Source organism: Crocuta crocuta, unplaced genomic scaffold (assembly GCF_008692635.1).
Source record: "Crocuta crocuta isolate KB4526 unplaced genomic scaffold, BGI_CrCroc_1.0 scaffold179, whole genome shotgun sequence".
NCBI lineage: Eukaryota > Metazoa > Chordata > Mammalia > Carnivora > Hyaenidae > Crocuta > Crocuta crocuta.
Genome location: NW_027551568.1, coordinates 13,292,810 through 13,314,252, shown reverse-complemented (window position 1 = coordinate 13,314,252; position 21,443 = coordinate 13,292,810). Strand labels below are relative to the sequence as shown.

The 21,443-nt window shown below is 44.0% G+C and overlaps 1 protein-coding gene across 1 annotated transcript in view; it reads left to right on the top strand.

Moving 5' to 3' along the window:
• FAM184B (family with sequence similarity 184 member B) overlaps positions 1-21,443 on the top strand; it is a 144,582-nt gene that overhangs the window by 54,466 nt on the left and 68,673 nt on the right. The window contains exons 2-5 of the mRNA XM_077750578.1: positions 14,902-15,657; positions 16,434-16,569; positions 18,175-18,314; positions 19,031-19,237. Of these exons, the coding sequence (XP_077606704.1) occupies positions 14,902-15,657; positions 16,434-16,569; positions 18,175-18,314; positions 19,031-19,237 (1,239 nt within the window). The remainder of the gene's footprint in view (positions 1-14,901; positions 15,658-16,433; positions 16,570-18,174; positions 18,315-19,030; positions 19,238-21,443) is intronic.

Genomic DNA, 21,443 nt, shown 5'->3' with positions numbered 1-21,443 from the left:
GAAAAATAAAGCAGGGAAAGAAAGATATGGAGAGAGCAAAGCTTTGGGGTAATCAGGGCAGGTAAGGTGGCATATGAGCAGAAACCCAAAGCCATGTAACTGTCAGATGGAAGAATGGGAATCCCAAAAAAGACAACAATATATGCACAGATACAAAGAGTCACACAGATACAGTGAAGTGGGCTGACTGAGAAAGAGTATGAGGTGAGCTCAGGAAGGTCATGAAGAGCCAGGTCACGTAACCCCCTTTTGGCCATTTTAAGGCCCCACTTCTTCCGAATGCACTGGAAAGAGAGGGGAAAATTTTTGAGCCCTGGAGGGACATAATTTGGCTGACTTTTAGCAGACTGTACGGGGAAGGCAGAAGCACGGGATGGGAGGCCATTCCAGTGGCCCAGGTAAGGGATGCTCATGACTCAGTTTAAGGGGAGGATGGGAAGGTGAGAAGTGGTCACATTCAGGATTCGCTGAGGGAGCGGATGTGGGATGTGAGAGACATATTTGAGCCAGGAAATTTTAAACAATTTTTTATTGTGACAAAATATCAATAACATAAAGTTTATCAGTTTAAAATGTACAGTTCAGTGGCATTTCAGTACTTTCACATCGTGCAGCTGTTATCACCATCTAGCTCTAGAACTTTTTCATCTTCCTAAACTGAAACTCTGTATCTTTTCAACAATAACTCCGCATTCCCACACCTGCCCCCAGCTCCAGCAACCACCATTCTACTTTTTGTCTCTGTGAATTTGACTACTCTAGCATCCTCATATGAAGAATCACACAATATTTGTCATTTGTGACTGGCTTACGTCACTTAGCATGATGTCTTCAAAGTTCACCTAAGTTCTGGCATATGTCAGAATTTCTCTTTTTTTTAAGTTTATTTATTTTGAGTGTGTGTGGACGTGTGTGTGTGTTTTTGTGTGTGTTTGCACCCACACATGCAGGGGAGGGGCATGGAGAAAGGGAGAGAGAGAGAATCCCAAGCAGGCTCTACACCATCAGTGCAGAGCTTGACATGGGGCTTGAACACTCACAAACTGTGAGGTCATGACCTGGGGCAAAATCAAGAGTTGGACACTCAACCGACTGAGCCACCCAGGCACCCCAGAATTTCTGTCTTTTTAAGTGTGAATAACATTGCACTGTATGTATGTACTACATTTTGTTTATTCATCCATCCACTGATGGACACTTGGGTTGTTTCTGTCTTTTGACTATTGTGAATAATGCTGTGAACATGGGTGTACACATACCTGTTCAAGTCCCTGCTTTCAATTCTTTTGGAATTGAAACTCCAGAAGTATAATTGCTAGATCAACTGATAATTCTGTTTAATTATTTAAGGAACCCTCCTACCATTTTCCAAGTGGCTATACCATTTTATATTCCTGCCAGCCATGCACAAGGGTTCCAGTTTCTCCACATCTCATCAACACTGGTCTTCTCTTTTATTTTTTTTTTAAGAATAATCATCTTAGGGCACCTGCGGAGCTCAGTCAGTTAAGCGTCTGACTTAGCGTTGTGGCCCAGGTCACGATCTCATGGTTTGTGAGTTCAAGTCACACATTGGGCTCTGCACTAACAGTGCTAGACTGCTTGGGTTTCTCTCTCCTTCTCTCTGCCCCTCCTCCATTTGCTCTCGCTCTCTCAAAACAAACAAACAAACAAACAAAATCATTCTGATAGGTGTGAAGTGGTATCTTATTGTAGTGGCATTTTGATTTACATTTCCCTAATGATGAGTGACGTTGTGTTGAATATCTTTTCATGCGCTTGTTGGTCAACTCCAAAATTTGACCTAAGCAACTAGAAGAAGGGAGTTGGAGAATATTGCATGAGGTGAGATGAAGAATATTGTGGGAAGAATATTGAAGGAAAAATTCAGAATTAAATTTGAGATAGATGTTAGCTGTCCAAGTGGAGATATTGGTAAGCAACAGGACACAAGAGTCCAACCTTCAGCTGATGGGTCCAGCCTGGACAGGTACATTTGGGAGTCGCTAGCAAATAAGCACCCATAAAATCATGAATTTGGATAAGATCCCAAGGGGACGTTTGTAGAGAAGAGTAACAGTCTGAGGCCTAAGCTTTGCAGAACTCCTATTTGAAGGATGAGGGATGCAGAGGAACTAGCCAGATGAGAAGGAGTGGCCAGTGGTCAGTAGGCGGGTGATGTATTGTGGGAGCCAAGTGAAGACTGTTTTGGGGAGGAGGAAGTGATTTTCAATGTCAAAAGCTGCTGAAAAGTTGAACAGTAGAGACTCAGAATTGGCTATTGTTTTAGCAACGTGGAGATCTTTAGTGAAAGAGTGAGGAGTTGGTTGGGTGGATTGGTCAGGTTGAAAACCTGATTGAAGAGGGTTCAAAAGAGAAGAGGATGTGTCCGTTAGCCATCTGGATGCCTCCTCGTCAGGGAAATACACATCAAAACCACACTGAGATAACACCTCACGCCAGCAAGAGTGGCTANAAAAAAAAAAAAAGAGAGAGAGAAGAGGATGTGAGGAATTAGTGACAATAGGTGTAAACAAAGTATTTGGGAAGTCATTATAAAGGGGTTCAGAAAAATGGGGGACTGGGATTAAGAAGGATTTTTGTTAATGATAAGAATTACAGCATGTTTATATGTTGATGGGAGCGGTCCATTAATAATGATGCAGGACAGAAGAGGCAGAATTACTGAGCAGCGTGATCCTTGATTCCCTGTGCCTTTCCCTGTGCTCCTGCAGACTTCTGGCTTCCTCTCTCTCTCTCTCTCTCTCTCTCTCTCTCTCTGGGTGTGTGTGTGTGTGTGTGTGTGTTTTCCAGCAATAATGCTATGTTATAAACACAGCCTATTAGGCCACAGCCTAAAATCTCAGTGGCCTACAACAGCAGGGATTTGTTTCATGTCAGCTTGGCTGCCGCCCAGTGGCTCTCTGCTGGGCTTTGCTGGAGCAGGATCGCTCCAGGCTTTGAGTTGGGTTCTAGAAGGTTCCACGCGTCTCTCATTCTGGGAACCATGGCTACCCTGCATGTACTCTTGTAGTGGCAGAGGGTAGAGGCACAAGAGAGCGAGCCAAAACACAAACACAGTTAAAGCCTCTGTTTGCAACAAGTCCACTCAAATTCCATTTGCCAAAGAAGCGATATTAGAGCCAACAGGGTTCAAAGTAAATGAGGTCCATAGACTGGGAGGGCCATGGCCAGGAAGTGGAGGGAAAGAGAAAAAATGGACAAGTAATAACAATCTACCATATCTCATACAAGCTCCCGAACAGAATGCTTTTTATTTCTTCTGTTTTTCCACGGCTCAGCACCGTGACTGCTAAATTCTGCAAATGTGGTAAATGTTGCAAAAAAACCTTTAAGGGAAGAATATTACCAGCTCTTTTCTAACCACAGTTATGCTTCTATTTCTTTAAATTTGGGGTCCAGAAGGGTTTGGGTTTGAATCCCAGCACTGTCACTTTTTAGCTCAATGACTTTTGGCGATAATATTAATAATAGTAAAAATAATAACAGCATTTCTTCAGTTTTTACCGTGTGCTAAGAATACCGCTATAGGGTTTTAGGTTCACTCTGTCATTTTAATCTCCAAGCAAATCTATGAGGTAGGCATTGCTTTTTCCATGTCATATATGAGGTTACTGAGAATCAGAGAGGTTCAATCACATACTTGAAGTCACACAGCTAGAAAGAGGTGGAGCTGTGATACGAAGCCAGGCCCTAGTGAACACCATGCTGTATCACCCTTGCTCCTTAAGTTAGACCACCCAATGTCAGTTTCCTCAACGGTAAAATAAGGATCATTATGAGAATGTTCACTTTGTGGAATCATTAGAAGATTATTTGAAGGGGTACATGGGTGGCTCAGTTGGTTAAGCATCCAACTTTGGCTCAGGTCATGATCTCAGGGTTCATGAGTCTGAGCCCCACGTTGGGCTCTGTGCTGACAGTGCAGAGTCTGCTTGGGATGCTCTCTTTCTTTTTCTTAATATTTATCAATTTTTTAAAATAATTTTTTAAAATTTACATCCAAGTTTGCATATAGTGCAACAATAATTTTAGGAGTAGATTCCTTACTGCCCCTTACCCATGTAGCCCATCCCCCCTCCCACAACCCGTCCAGTGACCCTCTGTTTGTTCTCCATATTTAAGAATCTCTTATGTTTTTATCCCCATCCCTGTTTTTATATTATTTTTGTGTCTCTTCCCTTATGTTAGTCTGTTTTGTATCTTAAAGTCCTTATATGAGTGAAGTCTCTCTCTCTGCTCCTCTCCCACTTGCACTTTCTCTCTCAAAATAAACAAATAAACTTAAAAAAATAATAAGAAAAGACTAATTGAAAAGTCCTATGTCAATTACCTGGCCCAGTGAGGCTTATACTATGGGCATGCAATAAATATGATTCCCTTCCTTCCTTTTTGTTTCACTTCTGACTCCTGCTGCCATACTTGATGGAAAACTTTCCTCAGGATCTCCTGCACATAGTACATAAATTATGACTTTGTTAAACCTACAATACTCAACCTCGAAGACCCTCACGGGCCCTCTGCTGAAATTTTCTCTGAAATCAAACCCTTAGCAGTGGATTTCTAAAGCCCTTGAGAAGACTGTCTGACTGGCTCAGTATTTCTCTTGACTGCTAAATTATTCATGTCCCTTAATGGATTCTGAAGTCGGCCTCCTACTGAGGAGGTGGATTTCTAAATGAGCTTCGGGCAGTTCCTTTGATGTTTCAGTTGGGTAGGTGGTGAGTGAAAGAAAGCATGGCACCAAGCCCAGGGAGAGGGTGGGTCTGCTCTAATTCTGCTCAACAATTGTAGACGTAGAGGGCTGGAGGAGCAGATTGAGTCTCCTTTTTTTTTTTTTTTTTTTTGAGAGCAGAATGTGAGAAGAGAGGAGGGAAAAACATTTAATGAGTACCTACTATGTGCCAGAGATGTAATCGTATCATATCCTTTAAAAAAAAACAGGTCTATTTTATANTTTTTTTTTTTTTTTTTTTTTTTTGAGAGCAGAATGTGAGAAGAGAGAAGGGAAAAAAAACATTTAATGAGTACCTACTATGTGCCAGAGATGTAATCCTATCATATCCTTTAAAAAAAACAGGTCTATTTTATAAGCAAGAAACAGGTTCCAAGAAGTTAAATATCTTGAACAATTTTTAAAAAGTTAAGAGTCAGAAAGTATACATATCAACCAAATTAGGTTTGCCTGAGAATGGCAGAAAGCCCAAATGTAATGCAGTTGGAATCAGTCTAGGGCTGGCATGGCCTTCCACAGCGTCAGAGGCCCTGGCTCCTCTTATCTCATTGTTCTGCCAACATTAGCCCGTGGTGTCCACCACATAGTCCAGGAGGGCGGCTCAGAAATAGAGGAGCCGTCCTGGAAGAAAAGAATACATGTCCGCTTACATCCAGAACCTGATCACATGGCTGTTCAGAGCTGGAGAAGAAGCTGAGAAATGTGGCAAACCGCCCATGGAAAGGTTAGGGCTTCTTTAAGTTTATATGTATTTTGAGAGAGACAGAGACAACATGAGTGGGAGAGGAGTAGAGAGAGAGAGAAAGAGAGAGAGAGAGAATCCCAAGCAGGCTCCACACTGCTAGTGCAGACCGTAAGCAGACCCTGAGCAGACCCCGAGCAGGGCTCGAACTCACAAACTGTGAGATCATGACATGACCTGAAATCAAGAGTCAGGTGCTTAACCAACTGAGCTACCAGGTACCCCTAAACCTTCTATTTTTAAGGATGAAGGAGGGAAACAGATACTGGGCACACCAGCAATCTCTGCTACCAGGAAGGTAAACCCAGGCCCTCCTTACTACAGAGTGTCCTGGCCAGCTCCATTGCTCCCACCATATTGTCTTCCTTAGAAGAAATGCCATTGCCACAAGGACCTCTTTCAGGCTTAAAGTGCCCTATGGAAAACCATAACAGTAACAGCAGAGTCTCATCAGGTACTTACTGTGAGCCAGGCACCATGCAACATGCCTTAGAGCAGTATCTCATTTAATCCTTCAATAACCCGGTAAAGGAGGAACTTTATTCTCCCCCTTATACAAATGAGGAACTGAGACCTGGTGAGATGATGTAGCATGTGCAAGATCACACAGCTAGCCAATAGCATCTGGATCCATACATCGCATGACAAACAGGATCTGAACTCAGGCAGGAGAGATTCCGGGCCTTGTCTTTTCATTGTTATCTTTGTCTGTTTCTTGTGTGTTCCCACTTGAGGGCCTCTTTTCCTGCAGCACTCCCTTCCCGAACCCCGTTCTTTTGACCTCTCACTGCCCCATTACAAAGTCCTCCTTCTGTTGAACAGTAAACACTTGGAGAACCTGAATCAAGCCAGGCATTGATTGTACTAGGTGTTTGGGAACTATATAATAAAAAAAGGTCCGTATTGAGGGTCCCTGAGGTCCCTACTGTGATAAAGCTCACATTTTATTTCAGCATCTAGCACCCAAGATGCTAACCCATCTTGTGACATGAAAGAACTATAACAGCCAAGTGCTGCAAAGTGCACTGGGAGAAAGATGAATGGAGTAAATTTCTACTGTTTGTAGGGGACTCAAGGACACTTTATATAGGAAGTGAAATTCCTTATACTTTTTTTCAATGGCTCTAAATAAAACTTAGTTATATTGCATCTTTTCCTTTCTTCTAAATTTTTCTCATCTTTTGCCGTGCAGAAGCTTTTTATCTTGATGAGGTTCTAATAGTTCATTTTTGCTCTTGATTCCCTTGCCTTTGGGGATGTGTCAAGTAGTGTGGAGGTTCCTCAAAAAACTAACAATAGAACTCCCCTATGGCCCAGCAATAGCACTGCTAGGAATTTACCCAAGGGATATAGGAGTGCTAATGCATAGGAGCACATGCACCCCAATGTTCACAGCAGCACTCTCAACAATAGCCAAAACATGGAAAGAGCCTAAGTGTCCATTAACAGACGAATGGATCAAGAAGATGTGGTTTATCTATACGATGGAATACTACATGGCAATGAGAAAGAATGAAATCTGGCCATTTGTAGCAACATGGATGGAACTAGAGGGTGTTATGCTGAGCGAAATAAGTCAGGCAGAGAAGGACAGGTACCATATGTTTGCACGTATAGGAGGATTAGGAGGAAGTTAATGGAGGACCGTGGGGAAGAAGAAGGGAGAAAACGGGGGTAGAGGGAGGGAGGCAAACCATGAGAGACTCTTGAATGTTGAGAACAGACTGCGGACAGATGGGTATGGGGGAGAGGGGAAGGGGGTGATGGGCATGGAAGAGGGCACTTGTGGGGATGAGCACTGGGTGTTATATGGAAACCAACATGACAATAAACTATAAAAATAAATAAATAAATTCTTCTCATCTTCCTTTCTCTAGTGCCCTCGACTTGCTTTGATCCTGTTTGTCCATCTATCTTTCTGTTCCCCTTCCCGTCACCTGTGTCTTTGGGGAAGAATGGCACCTCCTCTTCCCTGCCCTCTGTTCTGTCCTTAACTGTACCAGTCTGCTTCTGCACCAACTCTGCACTAAATGCTCTGGCTTTTTCCCAGCTCATGATTCAGAATCCAAGGTTTTTTTCTCTGGATCTCAAGTATATTAATTATGCAGTTATTCGATATGTTGTGTTTCTGTATATTATCTCATGGAGCTCTCAATATAGCCCTAAGAGATTGATGCTATTGTTAATGTCATTTTTAAAAATGTTTAGTTATTTACTTTTGAGAGAGAGAACAGCAATGGTGCAGAGAGATAAGGAGAGAGATTAACCCAAGCAGGCTGCACACTCAGTGTGAAGCCGGGCATGAGGCTCAATCCCACGACTGTGAGATCATGACCTAAACCTAAATTAAGCCAGACGCTTAACCTACTGAGCCACCTAGGTGCCCTTTGTTAATACCATTTTTGCTGTTAAAGAAACTGAGCTCTGGAGAGGTTGAATTACCTGCCCAAGGTCACCAGCTAGGGAACAGTGAAGCTGAAACTCCAACCCAGGTTGACGTTTGCTATTAATTATTCCTGGAGCTCAAGCTCTTAATTATTCTGCCTCCAAAAAGCAAGAGATAACACTGTATGTTACAATATGAATGGATCAAGAATTGGGGATGAGGCCTATGAAGTGTGGTAGAGAATTGAAATAGCCCTTATGGGGAAAAGGAATAGAGAATGACTTCGAGACATATCAATTAAAGGTATCAGCATGAGAGCACAGGTGAAGTTAGGCATCTTTTTTTTTTTTTCAATCTAACAAGGTCTTATTTAATGTTCCAGACTGCCTCAAATCCATACTGATCAAGTTTCTTTTTTTTTTTTTTAGTTAAAATTTTTATTTTAATTCTGGTTAGTTAACATACTGTGTTACATTAGTTTCAGATATACAATATAGTGATTCAGAGGTTGGGAATCTTAAGGACCAGCTGGGAGTATTTGACAAGAGTTGAGGTGGTTGGGTCGATCTACTGTTTTGAATACCAAGGATGTGAGGCTAAAGATGAGATGGGCAGAGGGTTTGAGGATGTCAATAAGAAGGCAGTTGAAATGATTGGTCATGGAGTCCAGGTTAAAAATTGGCAGTGGGGGGGGGGGGCAGTTGAGATGAAAACAGACTATTGCAACAGGAAAAGAGAGGTCAAGCTCAGAGAGCAAACTTACAAGAATGAGGAAATGGAGAAGATAGAAAAAGAAGATAGAAAAAGAGGATGTCTTTTTTTTTTAATTTTTTAAAAATGTTTTATTTATTTTTGAGAGAGAGGGACAGCTGGAGCAAGAGAAGGTCAGAGAGACAGAATCTGAAGCAGGTTCCAGGCTCTGAGCTGTCAGCAGAGCCTGACGCAGGGGACGAACCCACGAACCGTGAGATCATGACCTGAGCCGAAGTCGGACGCTTAACCGACTGAGCCACTGAGGCGCCCCGAGGATGTCTTGATAGTAGGCAGGATATCCCAGTGGAGCCCCCCAGGAATGCACTCGCCATGGTCACAGTCATGAACATTCAAACACATCTCCATGATGCACAGGAAGACAAGTTTGACACTTCTGAATGTTCTCAAAATTCTTTTAATTAGTTTTATGACACAAAATGACATCTCCTTCTCCTTCTGCAAGGAGAGGAGACTCTTCTTCCTTCTCTTCACTAGGCTTCTGTATTAACTATGAAGACTTGAGGGGTTTTTTTTTAAGGCCAAGCTCTGGAATTTCATTCATAAACCAAAAGTAGACCTCAAGTTTACTGGCAGGAATGGAAAAAGAAAAAAGTGTTTATTTACTGCAAGGCAGTAAAATAAGAAACATATCAGTAATCTTCCATGGAGAAACAACTCAATCTCTATTAGTAGGGAGCAGAAAAATAAATTAAAACACATCCATACAATGGCATATGAAGCAGCCAAAAATAAAAATAAGGAATCTCTTTATGTACAGAATTATATAACCTCCAAGATCTATTGCTGGGTAAAAAGAAAATCATGGTCTAGATGAATGCATATGTGTATAATAGAGCGTGAGAAATATAATATGATATGCAATATAACATAATATACTTTCTTGTTTGTGCACACACTATCTTTGGAGTAACCTTCTGGGTGGAGGTATGAGGGGAAAGAGAGAATATAGGAATTCCATTCTCCAAGATCACCAACCACCAACACCAGTAGTTGATTTTATCCTTCATGGGATCACTTATGCCAAATTTCATGGAAAAACCTTTTCAAGGATGTTTTGTTCTTCACCATGAAAAAACCTCATTTATGTTCAGATTTACTCATGGCACAAGCTTGACTCTACTGAAGAGAATCTTTATCATTTGGGTATTAGGTGTGCGGAAAGAATTAACTTAGATGGCCCAAGATGGCTTATGCTTAGATTGGCCATCTTGCAAAGTGGCCCTCACTTGGCATTTGGGAACTTGGGTCTCCAGAGGGTTCCCACCACCCAGACTATTAAGAGGGACTCATTATGCCTAAACTGTTTACGCAAATGATGTGATTTATGATGAGCACCTGCTTTCCTCCCAGGAGTCTGGAATTTTTGTATTGCCAATAGAAGTTGCCTACCTGACTAGCCCCCAGTAAAAACCGTGCTTAAGTCTTTAATAAGCTCCTTTGGCAAACAGTATTTAACAGATATTATTACAATGCCTTGATAGGGAAATTAAGCAAGTCCTGTGGCATTGTGTTGGAAGAGGCCTCCACTTGGGGAGAATTCTTAGAAGTTTGAGCCTAGTTTCCTCCAGACTTCTCCCCATTCATCTTTTCCCTTTGTTGAGTTTACTTTGTAGCCTTTCACTATAATCATAGGATTCTGACTGTATGCTGAGTCCCGTGAGGTTTCCTAGGGTAATCGTAGCTGTTGGAACAAATAAATGCCAAGACGTCAGAGGCCCAACACTATAGTTTATTTCTTGTTTATATAAAGATCAGTGCCCGGGCTCCTGGTGGGTAGATGGCCTTCGGTTCAGTCATCAAGGATCTAGGTTTCTTCCATTTAGTATTCCACCTTCTTCTAAAGCTTCTGAGTCCTGTTCATTAAGTTAAGTTTGTAGATGAAAAAAAGAGACTATGGAAAGTACATTACACCCTTCATAACCCTCCTCTTTACCTTAACCCCACTGTTGGCCCGAAGATGACAGCACTACCTCTGGCTACATCCCATCGGCAATTATGGTTCCATGTAGATACAGTGGGGCTACAAAATGTGGTCTCTGCTCGGTGGCTGTTCCCCTGCAGTAACTCTGAGGAAAGAAAGCATAAATCCATGAGGGCCTGCAACAGCATCATCATAAATCTATTTATTATGAACCTATGGCACCCTCAACTTCCTACCGAGTGCTAGGAGACTTGGACACAGAAGTCATATTGTTCTTGCCCATATGCAGGTTGACATGTAAAAGGGAATAGGTCATTCCAAGGTTGAGCAAGCAAGGCTAACTTTTCCTAATAAGTTTCCTTTCCTAATAGACCCCTTTTTTCTGTGTTTCCATGGTAACTGGTGCTGATCCCTCTCATAGCACTTCACATAAGGTATTGATACTTTACCGATTCTTGTCTGACTTTCCCATTGAATTATAATATTTTTGAGGTGACAACTTTCGTTGTCTTATTGACTGTATGTTCTGTGCTCAGAACAGAATCTGGTACAGCTGAGATGTGCAGTAAATGCATAAAGGAATAAGTGGTTGAATGGGATGGAGAGATGTAATGTAGTACCATGCTGTGAGCATGTGCTTCAGAGGTAGTCAAAATTTCTTATCTCCTGCGACCTTGCAAAAGTTACTAAACTTCTCTGAACCTCAAATTTTCATTCTTAGAATGGGGATAAAAATGCCAACTTTGCAACATTGCTATGAGGATTTTCTGAGATTATGAATGTGTATACAGCACCTAACCTTGTTGTAGGCATATTAGTAAACTCTGAAAAATGGTATTTATTATTGACACAAATGACAGCCAGTGGCATTACTGGTTTCCACATTCAGTTACTCCAGATACACTCTTTTTTTAAAAATTTATTTCTGAGAGAGAGAGAGAGAGAGAGATTGAGAGCAAGCGAGCAGGGGAGGGCCAGAGAGAGAGGGAGATACAGAATCTGAAACAGGCTCCAGGCTCTGAGCTAGCTGTCAGCACAGAGCCCGACATGGGGCTTGAACCCACGAACTGAGAGATCATGACCTGAGCCGAAGTCAGATGCTTAACCAACTGGCCATGCAGGCACCCCATTCCAGATACACTCCTAGATGCACCATTAGAAGCCATAGAAACCAAAGGTGGCCGAATTGTGTGCAAGGATGATGAGAAGAAAGAGTTGTGGAGACAGCAGCTTCATTTCATTGGAGTCTTCCTGGGAGGACAAAAAAGCTTCCTTCCCTTGTCCTTGACATCAAAGACTATTAGATTTACATTCTCAAAACAGTGCGTATTCTCCCAAGACTTCACAAGATGTCAAACTCATCTCACACCTTTACAACAGCATGGTTCAAAACAGAGCTCTGATTTCTTCTGCATTCACTCATCCATTTAAGAAATATTTTTTGAGTGTTCACCTTGAGCCAGACACTGGGGATCAGTAGTAATGAACAAAGACCAGTCTCCTCTCTCACAGAGCCTATATTTTAGGAAGGGAGACAGACAACCAACCAATAGCTATATCACATGTAGACAGTGAAAAAGACTATTTTAGGGGTGCCTGGTGGCTCAGTCGGTTAAGTGTCTGACTCTTGATTTTGGCTCTGGTTTGTGATCTCATGGTTCATGAGTTCAAGCCCCATGTTGGGCTCTGTGCTGACAGTTCATAGCCTGCTTGGGATTCTTTCTCTCTCCCTTTCTCTCTGTGCCTCCCCTATTTGTGTTCTCTCGCTCTCTCTCTCAAAATAAATAAATAAACTTAAAAAAAAATAAGATTTTAGGCAGCATCCTGGATATGTGGCTTCCTTTTTTTTAAATGTTTTTATTTTTTTTTTGAGAGAAAGACAGACAGACAGAACACAAGCATGGGAGATGCAGAGAGAGAGGGAGACAAAGAATCTGAAGCAGGTTCCAGGCTCTGAGCTGTCAGCACAGAGCCTGACGCGGGGCTCGAACTTGGGAACTGTGAGATGGTGATCTGATCTGAAGTCAGAAGCTTAACTGAATGAGCCAACCAGGTGCCCCTCAAGTCCTGCAGTCTTAAGGGAAACTGTTATTAAATGTGTCACAGGTGTTAGCTCTAGTGGTGCCGTTTGGCCTTCTTCAACAACTATTATATAATTACATACACACACATACACACACAATTACCCAAAACTCTCTCATATCAAGTTTCTGATTGATCTATTCTATCTCATAATCATCTAAGCCCCCGGTTTTTTACTGGTTTAAAGCAATGGAAACTTTTTGGATTATTTCTAAACCCCATGTCTGGTAAACCCCAGTGTGAAAGCAGTTCTTCTCTGGTTCCGGGGGGTTTCCACCTGCTTTGCCTCCACCTTGCTTCCTGCAGTGGCCGTCGGTCTCACAGAGAAACTTGGGGCTACAAGGAATAGGGTTTGAAAGCAATGGATGAGGTCTTACTAAGTAGTGGAAACTGATAAGGAAATTCTAGTCCAGTTCAATAGACAAGACTCCTGAACAAGAGAAGAACAGCAACCTACAAAGGTCAAGGGTCTGTAAGTGTGAAACTGTGGGGCGGGGACTTTTCAGAAGAATTTTTTTTAAGTTTATTTATTTTTGAGAGAAGGAAAGAGAGCATGCAAGGGAGAGGCAGAGAGAGAGGGAGAGAGAATCCCAAGCAGGCTCTGCACTGTCCGTACAGAGTCCAACGTGGGGCTCGAACTCACGAGCCATGAGACCATGACCTGAGCCGAAATCCAGAGTTGGACATTCAATGGGCTGAACCACCCAGATGCTCCTTGACTTTTATGATCTATTCTCATTCTTGGCTATTCTCTGAAAGGTCATTCCAATCATCATGCAGATACACTCTAGACTCTCATCAAGCAAACAGCAACAACAAAGATATCCCGATCCACATCCCTTTCATCTCTAACTCAGGCTTCCTCCTCTGAGCTCTAGAAGTTTCTCTATTTGCTTTGATGGTAATCCATGAGGTGATCAAGTTTAATTTGTTCAATACAGATTTTTTTATTTTCTTCCCCATGGCTGTCCTACCCTTAGCTTTTCCCTTTTACTAAACATCTACCTGTTGTTCAGGCCGATTCCTGGGTCCCACCATGGTCCTACCTTCCTTCCTTCTCTTCTCTGCAGTAACAAAGTGCCCCTGTTTTGTTCCTGAAGTTAGGGAGAAACATGCAGTGTTTCACCATGGATACAGTGTAACCTGATGCCTCTACTAGACTGAGGAAGCTCCCTTCTGTTTCTAGGTTGTTGAGTGATGGTATTATGAAGGGATGTTGTACTTTATCAAGTGTTTATCCAGTGTCTATTGAGACAATCGTGTCCTTTGTATTCTATTCACATGGCGCATTCTATTAACTGATTTTGAGGTGTTAGATCAACTTTGCATTCCTGGGATAAATCCCATTTGGCCGTGGTGTGTAAACCTTTTTATCCATTGCTGAATTCTGTTTTCTGATGTTTTGTTTTTTTGAGAGGGATTGTTTGCTTTTGTGTCCCAAAATTGTTCTCTCTCTCTCTCTTTATTTATTTATTTATTTTTAACACATCTGAGCTTCAAACCCCTTGCTGGATTCCCATAGCACTCCAGAGGTACCCTATGGGTCTCCCTCTGTGTACCACACAGATACCCTCTGTGGCCTTTATGCATTAATCACTCCCTCACTTTGCTTCCATCACTTTCCTGTCCCACCTCCCTGCTGCTTTACTAGTCTCTCCTGGGGACAATGGTTTTTTTTAAGTTTATTTATTAAAAATTTTTAATGCTTGTTTATTTTTGAGAGAGATACAGAGGGTGAGCAGGAGAGGGGGCAGAGAAAGGAGGACACAGAGTCCAAAGCAGGCTCCTGGCTCTGGGCTGCCAGCACAGAGCCTGATGTGGGGCTTGAACCCATGAACCATGAGCTCATGACCTGAGCTGAAGTTGGTCACTTAAACAACTGAGCCACCCAGGCGCCCCTAAAGTTTATTTATTTTGAGAGAGAAACAGAGCAGAGGAGGGGCCCAGAGACGAGAGAGATAGAATACCAAGGAGGAATCCCTTATGGGGGGCTCAAACTCGCCAACTGTGAGACCATGACCTGAGTCGAAACCAAGAGTCAGAAGCTCAGCTGACTGAGCCACCCAGGCGCCCTTCCCAGGGACAATTTCTACTAAATGGTTTCCACCCAAATACCATTCTCAGGTGCTACTGGTGGGGATCAGCCTAAGTCACTACCACGGAGGGAAGGCATCTCTGGCCACGTTGTCCCTCACAGACCCACACTCCTTACGCTAACTGGGCTCTGGATTTCCCTGCAGGTGATTTACGCCCTCAACACCCGCCAGGATGAAGCGGAGGCCAGCATGGAGGCTCTGAGGGAGGCCCACGAGGAGGAGCTCCAGAACGCCGTGGCAGAGGCCAAGGCCCGGCTCCTGCGGGAACAGGGCCATACGGAGGAGGAGGAGGCCCTGCTCCAGCGCATTCGGGCCCTGGAGAACGCCTTGGAGCTGCAGAAGAGGCTGACCCAGGAGGCGCTGGCCCAGTCGGCCACGTGCAGGTTGGAGACCAAAGAGAGGGAACTGAGGGTGGAGGCGGAGCACGCCGAGCGGGTCCTCACCCTCTCCAAGGAGATGCTGGAGCTCAAGGCCGACTACGAGAAGAGGCTCCAGCACCTGACGAGCCATGAGGCGCCCCAGTGGGGCCGGCTTTCCCAGGAGGGCCCGGACTCCAAGGGAGAGCCAGGCCACGGCCACGAGATGCGGGACGTGCTACTGGAGGTGGAGCGGCTGCGAGCGGAGAACCAGCAGCTGAGCAAGGACTACGCCCAGAAGGCCGAGGAGCTGCAGGCCACCTATGAGCGGGACACCGAGGCCATCCGGCAGGCCATGCAGCAGTCGGTGAGCGAGGCCCTGTGGCAGTGGCAGGAGAAGGAGACGGACCTCCGCAAGAACTTCCAGGTCCAGGAGTCGGCCCTGCAGGCTCAGGTCAGGAAGCTGGAAGGGGATCTGGAGCACAGGGGCCGCAAGATAAGCGACCTGAAGAAGTATGCCCAGAAGCTGAAGGAGAGGACGCAGGTAAAGCCGGGTCTCTGATGACTTTCAAATGAGATCATAAACGTGGTCCCCAATTTGAACACCTACTATGTGTCAAAACTATTTTAACACCTGCTACCACTGAGCTTTAACCCCTTTGTGCAAAGCCCTTGACTCCTACCAAAGTGACTCCTCTTATTTCCCTTGAGTTCAAGTACATTCTGTCAGCAAGTATTTATGGAATGCCTACTAAGTGCCAGGCCCAGAGCTATGGCCAGGAGACACATGGTGAGCTGGACTGGCTCCCTGCCCTCAGAGAGCTTAGACAGTTACAGTTTACAGAAGAAAATACAGAAATTGGGAGGCTTAAAGACTAACCTCGCCAGGCACACAACAGCCTTGTTCTAAAGCTCTTTTCATTCCATAACAACTTGCCTGTCCTAAACTCCTGGGGACTTGGCTTTCCTGGACAGCCAGAACATTGACGAGGCAGATCATTGACAGACCCCACACACTCACAGAGCCCCGTCTCTAAACTTGCAGCAGCTAATATTCTGAATAATCCTTGAGCACTTTTTCTGTCCCAGACACTTTATCTCATTTAATCCTCACCACAAAAAGGTTAAATAACGTGCCCAAAGTCACACAGCCAATCCGGATGAGTAGGGATTTGAGGAACATGAGCCACTGAATCCCAGAGACAAAGAGCTTATGCTGTGCACTAACCCGCCTTTCAGATCTGAAGCTGGTTCTGTGTACGGTGGATGTCTCCACAGAGAACTGTTCCCCGAGAAATGAGACCCTTTCTGTCTGTTTAGGACCTGGATGTGCAGCTCAAGGAGGCTCGGCAAGAGAACTCTGAGTTGAAAAGCACTGCGAAAAAGCTTGGGGAGAAGCTGGCCATCGCCAAAGAGAGACTGATGCTTCAGGAACGTCATGTAACACCGAAAACGGGTCAGATGTGCTACAATTGTTTTTTTAAGTTTATTTATTTATTGTGTGTGAGAGAGAGCATGTGCATGTGTGCGAGTGGGAGAGAAGCAAAGAGAGAAGGAGAGAGAATCCCAAGCAGGCTCTGCACTGACAGCAGGCTTCCATCTCATGAACTGAGCTGAAGTCAAGAGTTGGATGCTTAACCAACTGGGTCACCTGGGTGCTCTGGGTGCAGTAGTTTTTATTCCAGTTTTACAGCCTCAAGACTATTGAGGAAGCAGAGCCAGGGGCAGGGCTGCTTGACCTGACCCCTGGTGGGCCAGCTCAACCCAGGCAGGACACAGGTGAACCTAGACCTAGACCTAGATAGAACCACCACAGTGCAGATAACTAAAAGGCATGACACAAAGGGACACCTTGTCCCCAAACACTTCTTCACCAGGCCCACCACATGCCTGAGCTCCTCAGCACTGGCTTTTCCCCCATGCTTAGGCAGCACTTCATACTTTGCCCACCATTTCACACAGTGACCTTACTGGGTCTTCCCAGTAGTTCTGTGAGTGGATGTTGTCAGTATCTCCCATGGTGCAGATGAGGAGATGAGGCTGAGGAATTGGGGCGCCTGGGTGGCTTAGTCAGTTAAGTGTCCGACTTTCACTTAGGTCATGATCTCATAGTTGGTGGGTTCGAGCCCTGCATCAGGCTCTGTGCTGACAGCCAGCTCAGAGCCTGGAGCCTGTTTCCAATTCTGTGTCTCCCTCTCTCTCTGACCCTCCCCTGCTCACGCTGTCTCTCTCTCTCCTAGAAATAAATAAAACATTAAAATTTAAAAAAAAAAAAAAACGAGGCTGAGAAAGGGTAAGCGGCTAGCTTAAGGCCACTGGTTAATGGCAGAACTGGTGTGTGTATCTCAGAATATCTGACTCCAGGAGGCCTTCCAATAGAGTCCCTCATCAGAAAGTTCTTGAATACCAACAGTGTGATCAGCTTGATACTAGGAGATATAAAGAGGCACAAAACATGGGCTCTGCCCCCAGGGAGCTTATGGGACAGTGACTCGATAGCCCAGGGCATGCTTTGGTATCATGCGGTGGCCCAGGCAGCAGAGAAATGAAGCGTCCCTGAAAAGAAGTCACCATGGGCTGGAAGGGTGTGAAGGAGAAGAGGTTCGAGTTGGAGCCACAAATGTGTGGAAGATTCACTGCAGTGTTTTCAAAAGTAGGGTGTGGATACCTCTGAGAATATGGGAGAAAGCGGTGAGCATTTCTAGTTATGTTTGATTTTTGTTTTATCTTTTAAATTTTAATCTTTTGATTGTATATCTATCCAGGAATGTGCTCAATTCTTTTCTGAACTATGGAAAGCACAATAAAAAATCTTTGACCATGACTCGTTTAAGAAGCCAGAACAGGGCAGCTGTAGGAACTCAGGAGGCTGCTTGAGCAAAGATGACAATCACCACCTTGACTATCTGGGAGGGGCCAGAAGGCCACAGAGCAAGAGAGTCTATTCGAGAGTGGTGGGCAGAATAGTCAAATAGCAGAATGGGTACCTGACTGCAGAAGACCTTGGGCACAAGGCAAAAGCCAAGGGCATTTCGAATGATGTTGAAACTTATGCTTGTAGATGACATGAAGACGGAGCTAGTTTCAGAGAATGAAGTCCTAGGGAAGGCGAATGACCTAGAAGGCCGCAGTGTCCATCCTCAGCAAGACCCAAACTTTCCCAAGGAGCGTCCGTGCACCAAAGGAGGCCCAGAGGCACAGGTACTGTCTTACCCAGCCCTGGGTATGGCGAAGTCACAGGGGGCTTTGCTGGAATGTGCTTCTGGCAAAGGCCAATCCCCAATATGACAGAGCCACTTGGAAGCAGCAGGCTCATGGTTTCGGGGATGGATATGTGGGTGTGAAGTTCCAGCTAACTTCCTGCCATTTGAAATTAGACTAAGAATATAGCAGAATTCTCGAACTTCTGTGGTTGACTCCTGGAAAACTTGCATAGGATTCCCACTATCTGTCCCCAATAGAAACAAAGCATTCTTTAGACACTGCTATAGTAGGCGNAGGCTCATGGTTTCGGGGATGGATATGTGGGTGTGAAGTTCCAGCTAACTTCCTGCCATTTGAAATTAGACTAAGAATATAGCAGAATTCTCGAACTTCTGTGGTTGACTCCTGGAAAACTTGCATAGGATTCCCACTATCTGTCCCCAATAGAAACAAACAAAGCATTCTTTAGACACTGCTATAGTAGGCTGGAATATGTCCTCCTATGAACATAGGTACACTATTCCAGAAGGCCCTTTGCTGATGGTGGATAAAGTGGTCCCTTGGGAATATCAGATATACAGTCATAAATTTTATGGCACCTTGTGCTACATGCTGTAAAATCAGTGTGTAAACGTTGTACCAAAGGGAAACGGCGATTCTCTGCCCCTCACCCCATGCTGGCAGGTTTACAAGCCATTTTTCTTTTTTTATAGACCAAGAAAGAGGCAAGTATTGAGACAGAATATATGAAGCAGCAATATGAAGAAGACCTTCGTAAAATCAAACATCAGACAGAAGAGGAGAAGAAACACCTCAAAGACCAGCTAGTGAAGCGCCTGGAAGACTTGGTAAAGAAGCACGCCCTAGAAATCAAATCGGTTCGCTCATCAGTGGAGGCCGAGAGGAGGAAGCTGCAGAAGGTGAGACCCCTTTTGATAGACTCTGTTCCGATTCTTTTTCCTTTCCTCTACCTCCCTCCTTTTCTCTTGTATTTCTTCTTTCCTTCCTCGGACATTTACTGAGCTCCTGTTGTGTACACATCTAAGTTATTTCTCTGACCAAGGCAGTTCAAGGTCAGAAAAGAGGCGGGGGCACCTCTTAGACTCTGAGCTGGTTAGGGCCCAGCTAGAGTCGTTGACATGGCGTAGAATTGTGTCCTCTGAGCATTTAACTGAGGACATTCAACTCTTCCCAGCAAAGACAGAGAGAAAAAACATGAAACAAGCACTGAGGCCCTAGCAGACTGCCTGGATTCAAATCCCAGCTCTCCTAGGAGCTTTGTGAACATAGTGAGTTATTGAACATGCGCTCCTCAGAGAGAAATCTTGCGTGCCTTAGGTTCCTCATTTATAAAGCAGATGACGATAATAGCACCTCCTAGAGTAGCTGCAAGGATTAAATGAAGTAATCTGTGTGAAAAAACAAAGCATAGTATGTGCCTGGGGCATAATAGATAGATGCAGGTAATTAATCAGTGGCTTGCCAACATGAGAGAAGATTCTCAGCCTTTGGGTACTTTTTCGACTTTCCACGAAAAGGGGTAGCTTTCTGCTGAGAAGGAATGCAAAGCTTCACCTCTTCCTGTTTACTGAGAAGAGCAACTCACATCTGTGACGTTTTAGGAAAGGAATGAAATGTACATCAATAATATTGTGAACATAGCCTCTTTATAATGCAAGAGCCTGCATGATCAGCTTTGAGTTTTGGCTAAAAGACAATCAGATAGCACTGATGATTACAGTGTTGTGTGGTGGTTCATAGTAGTAGGTACTCAATAAGTGTATGTGTCGGGTAAATAGATAAACTCATGAAAGATCCACACTAGTCCTGGTGTAAGAAGTCCTAACACTTCCACTAGCTGTATGACCATGGCCCGGTCACTTAACTTCTCTGAAACATGATTTCTAAAATAAGAATAAATACTTTGAAGGCTTGTTATAGATTCCTTATGGTATTATATAAAAACCCTTAGCTCAGTGCACAGCATGTAGTAAAAGTTGGATAAACAATGGCTATGCTTAGTTACCCTGGGCACCAGGTGACATCACACATGTTAATATTGGTTAGTGCCCGCTATACTTTTTTTAAATTTTTAATTGTTTGTGTATGCCCACTACACTTATAAAGTACTTCATTCTCAGAAACACATTGAATCTTCCCAACAGGATGACAAAGTTGGTATTCATATTTTAGAGATGAGAAAGTTGAGGCTCAAAGATGTTGTGTATCAACTCATAGACAGTGAGTGCTAGAGCTAGTATTAAAACTTGACAGCCTGAGGGCCACCTGGCCCAGTCCATTAAGCGACTGACTCTTGATTTTGGCTCAGGTCATGATCTCACAGTTGTGAGACTGAGCCCCCGCATCAGGCTTGCAGCCAGCATGGAGCCTGCTTACAGTTCTCTCAGTTCCTCTCCCTCTACCCCTCCCCTGCTGGCTCACTCTCTTTCAAAAAATAAAACTTCAAAAAATTTTTTTAAAAAATCTCATAGCCCAAGTCTGGAACCCCTGGTTCCCACCCCTGCGCTGCGCAGGCTTTCCCATAAGGGAAAGCATTTTCTTCCCCATGAGCTGCGCGTGGTCACGCAAATCCAATCCTCAGACAAATAGCTGCACTGCTCTTTCTATCCAGAGTCACACAAGTCACAGTCAGGGGGAGGAGCCATAGCTCCCGAAGCAACAGGTTGCCCTGGTAACGTGTCAGCCAAGCTTGACTGACTGTACAAATCCCATTTTGGCTTTCATCAGGGGCACGAGTCCATTTGGGAAATGAATCACATAGAAATAAATTGAGTTTCTCTCTTGGTTTGGGGAAGGGGTGTTATGCTTTTTATCCCCCTCCCCTTTTTTTTTTTGAGCCTCATTGAGACCATTTGTTGAATGTAATTATCACTAAGTCTACCACCTTGCTGTTTCTGTATTTGTCCCATCTGTTCTCTTTTTCTTTTTTATTTATTTTTCTCTTTATTTTTGATTCATTGAGTTTATTTTTTGTATTCCCTCTTTTATCTCCACTAGTGGCTCACTAGCTATTTTCCCTTTTTTCTTCAGGGGTGGTTGGGAGGGTTGCTCTAGTGGTTGCTCTAGGATTTACAACATGTGTCTTTAATTTATCCCTGTCTGCCA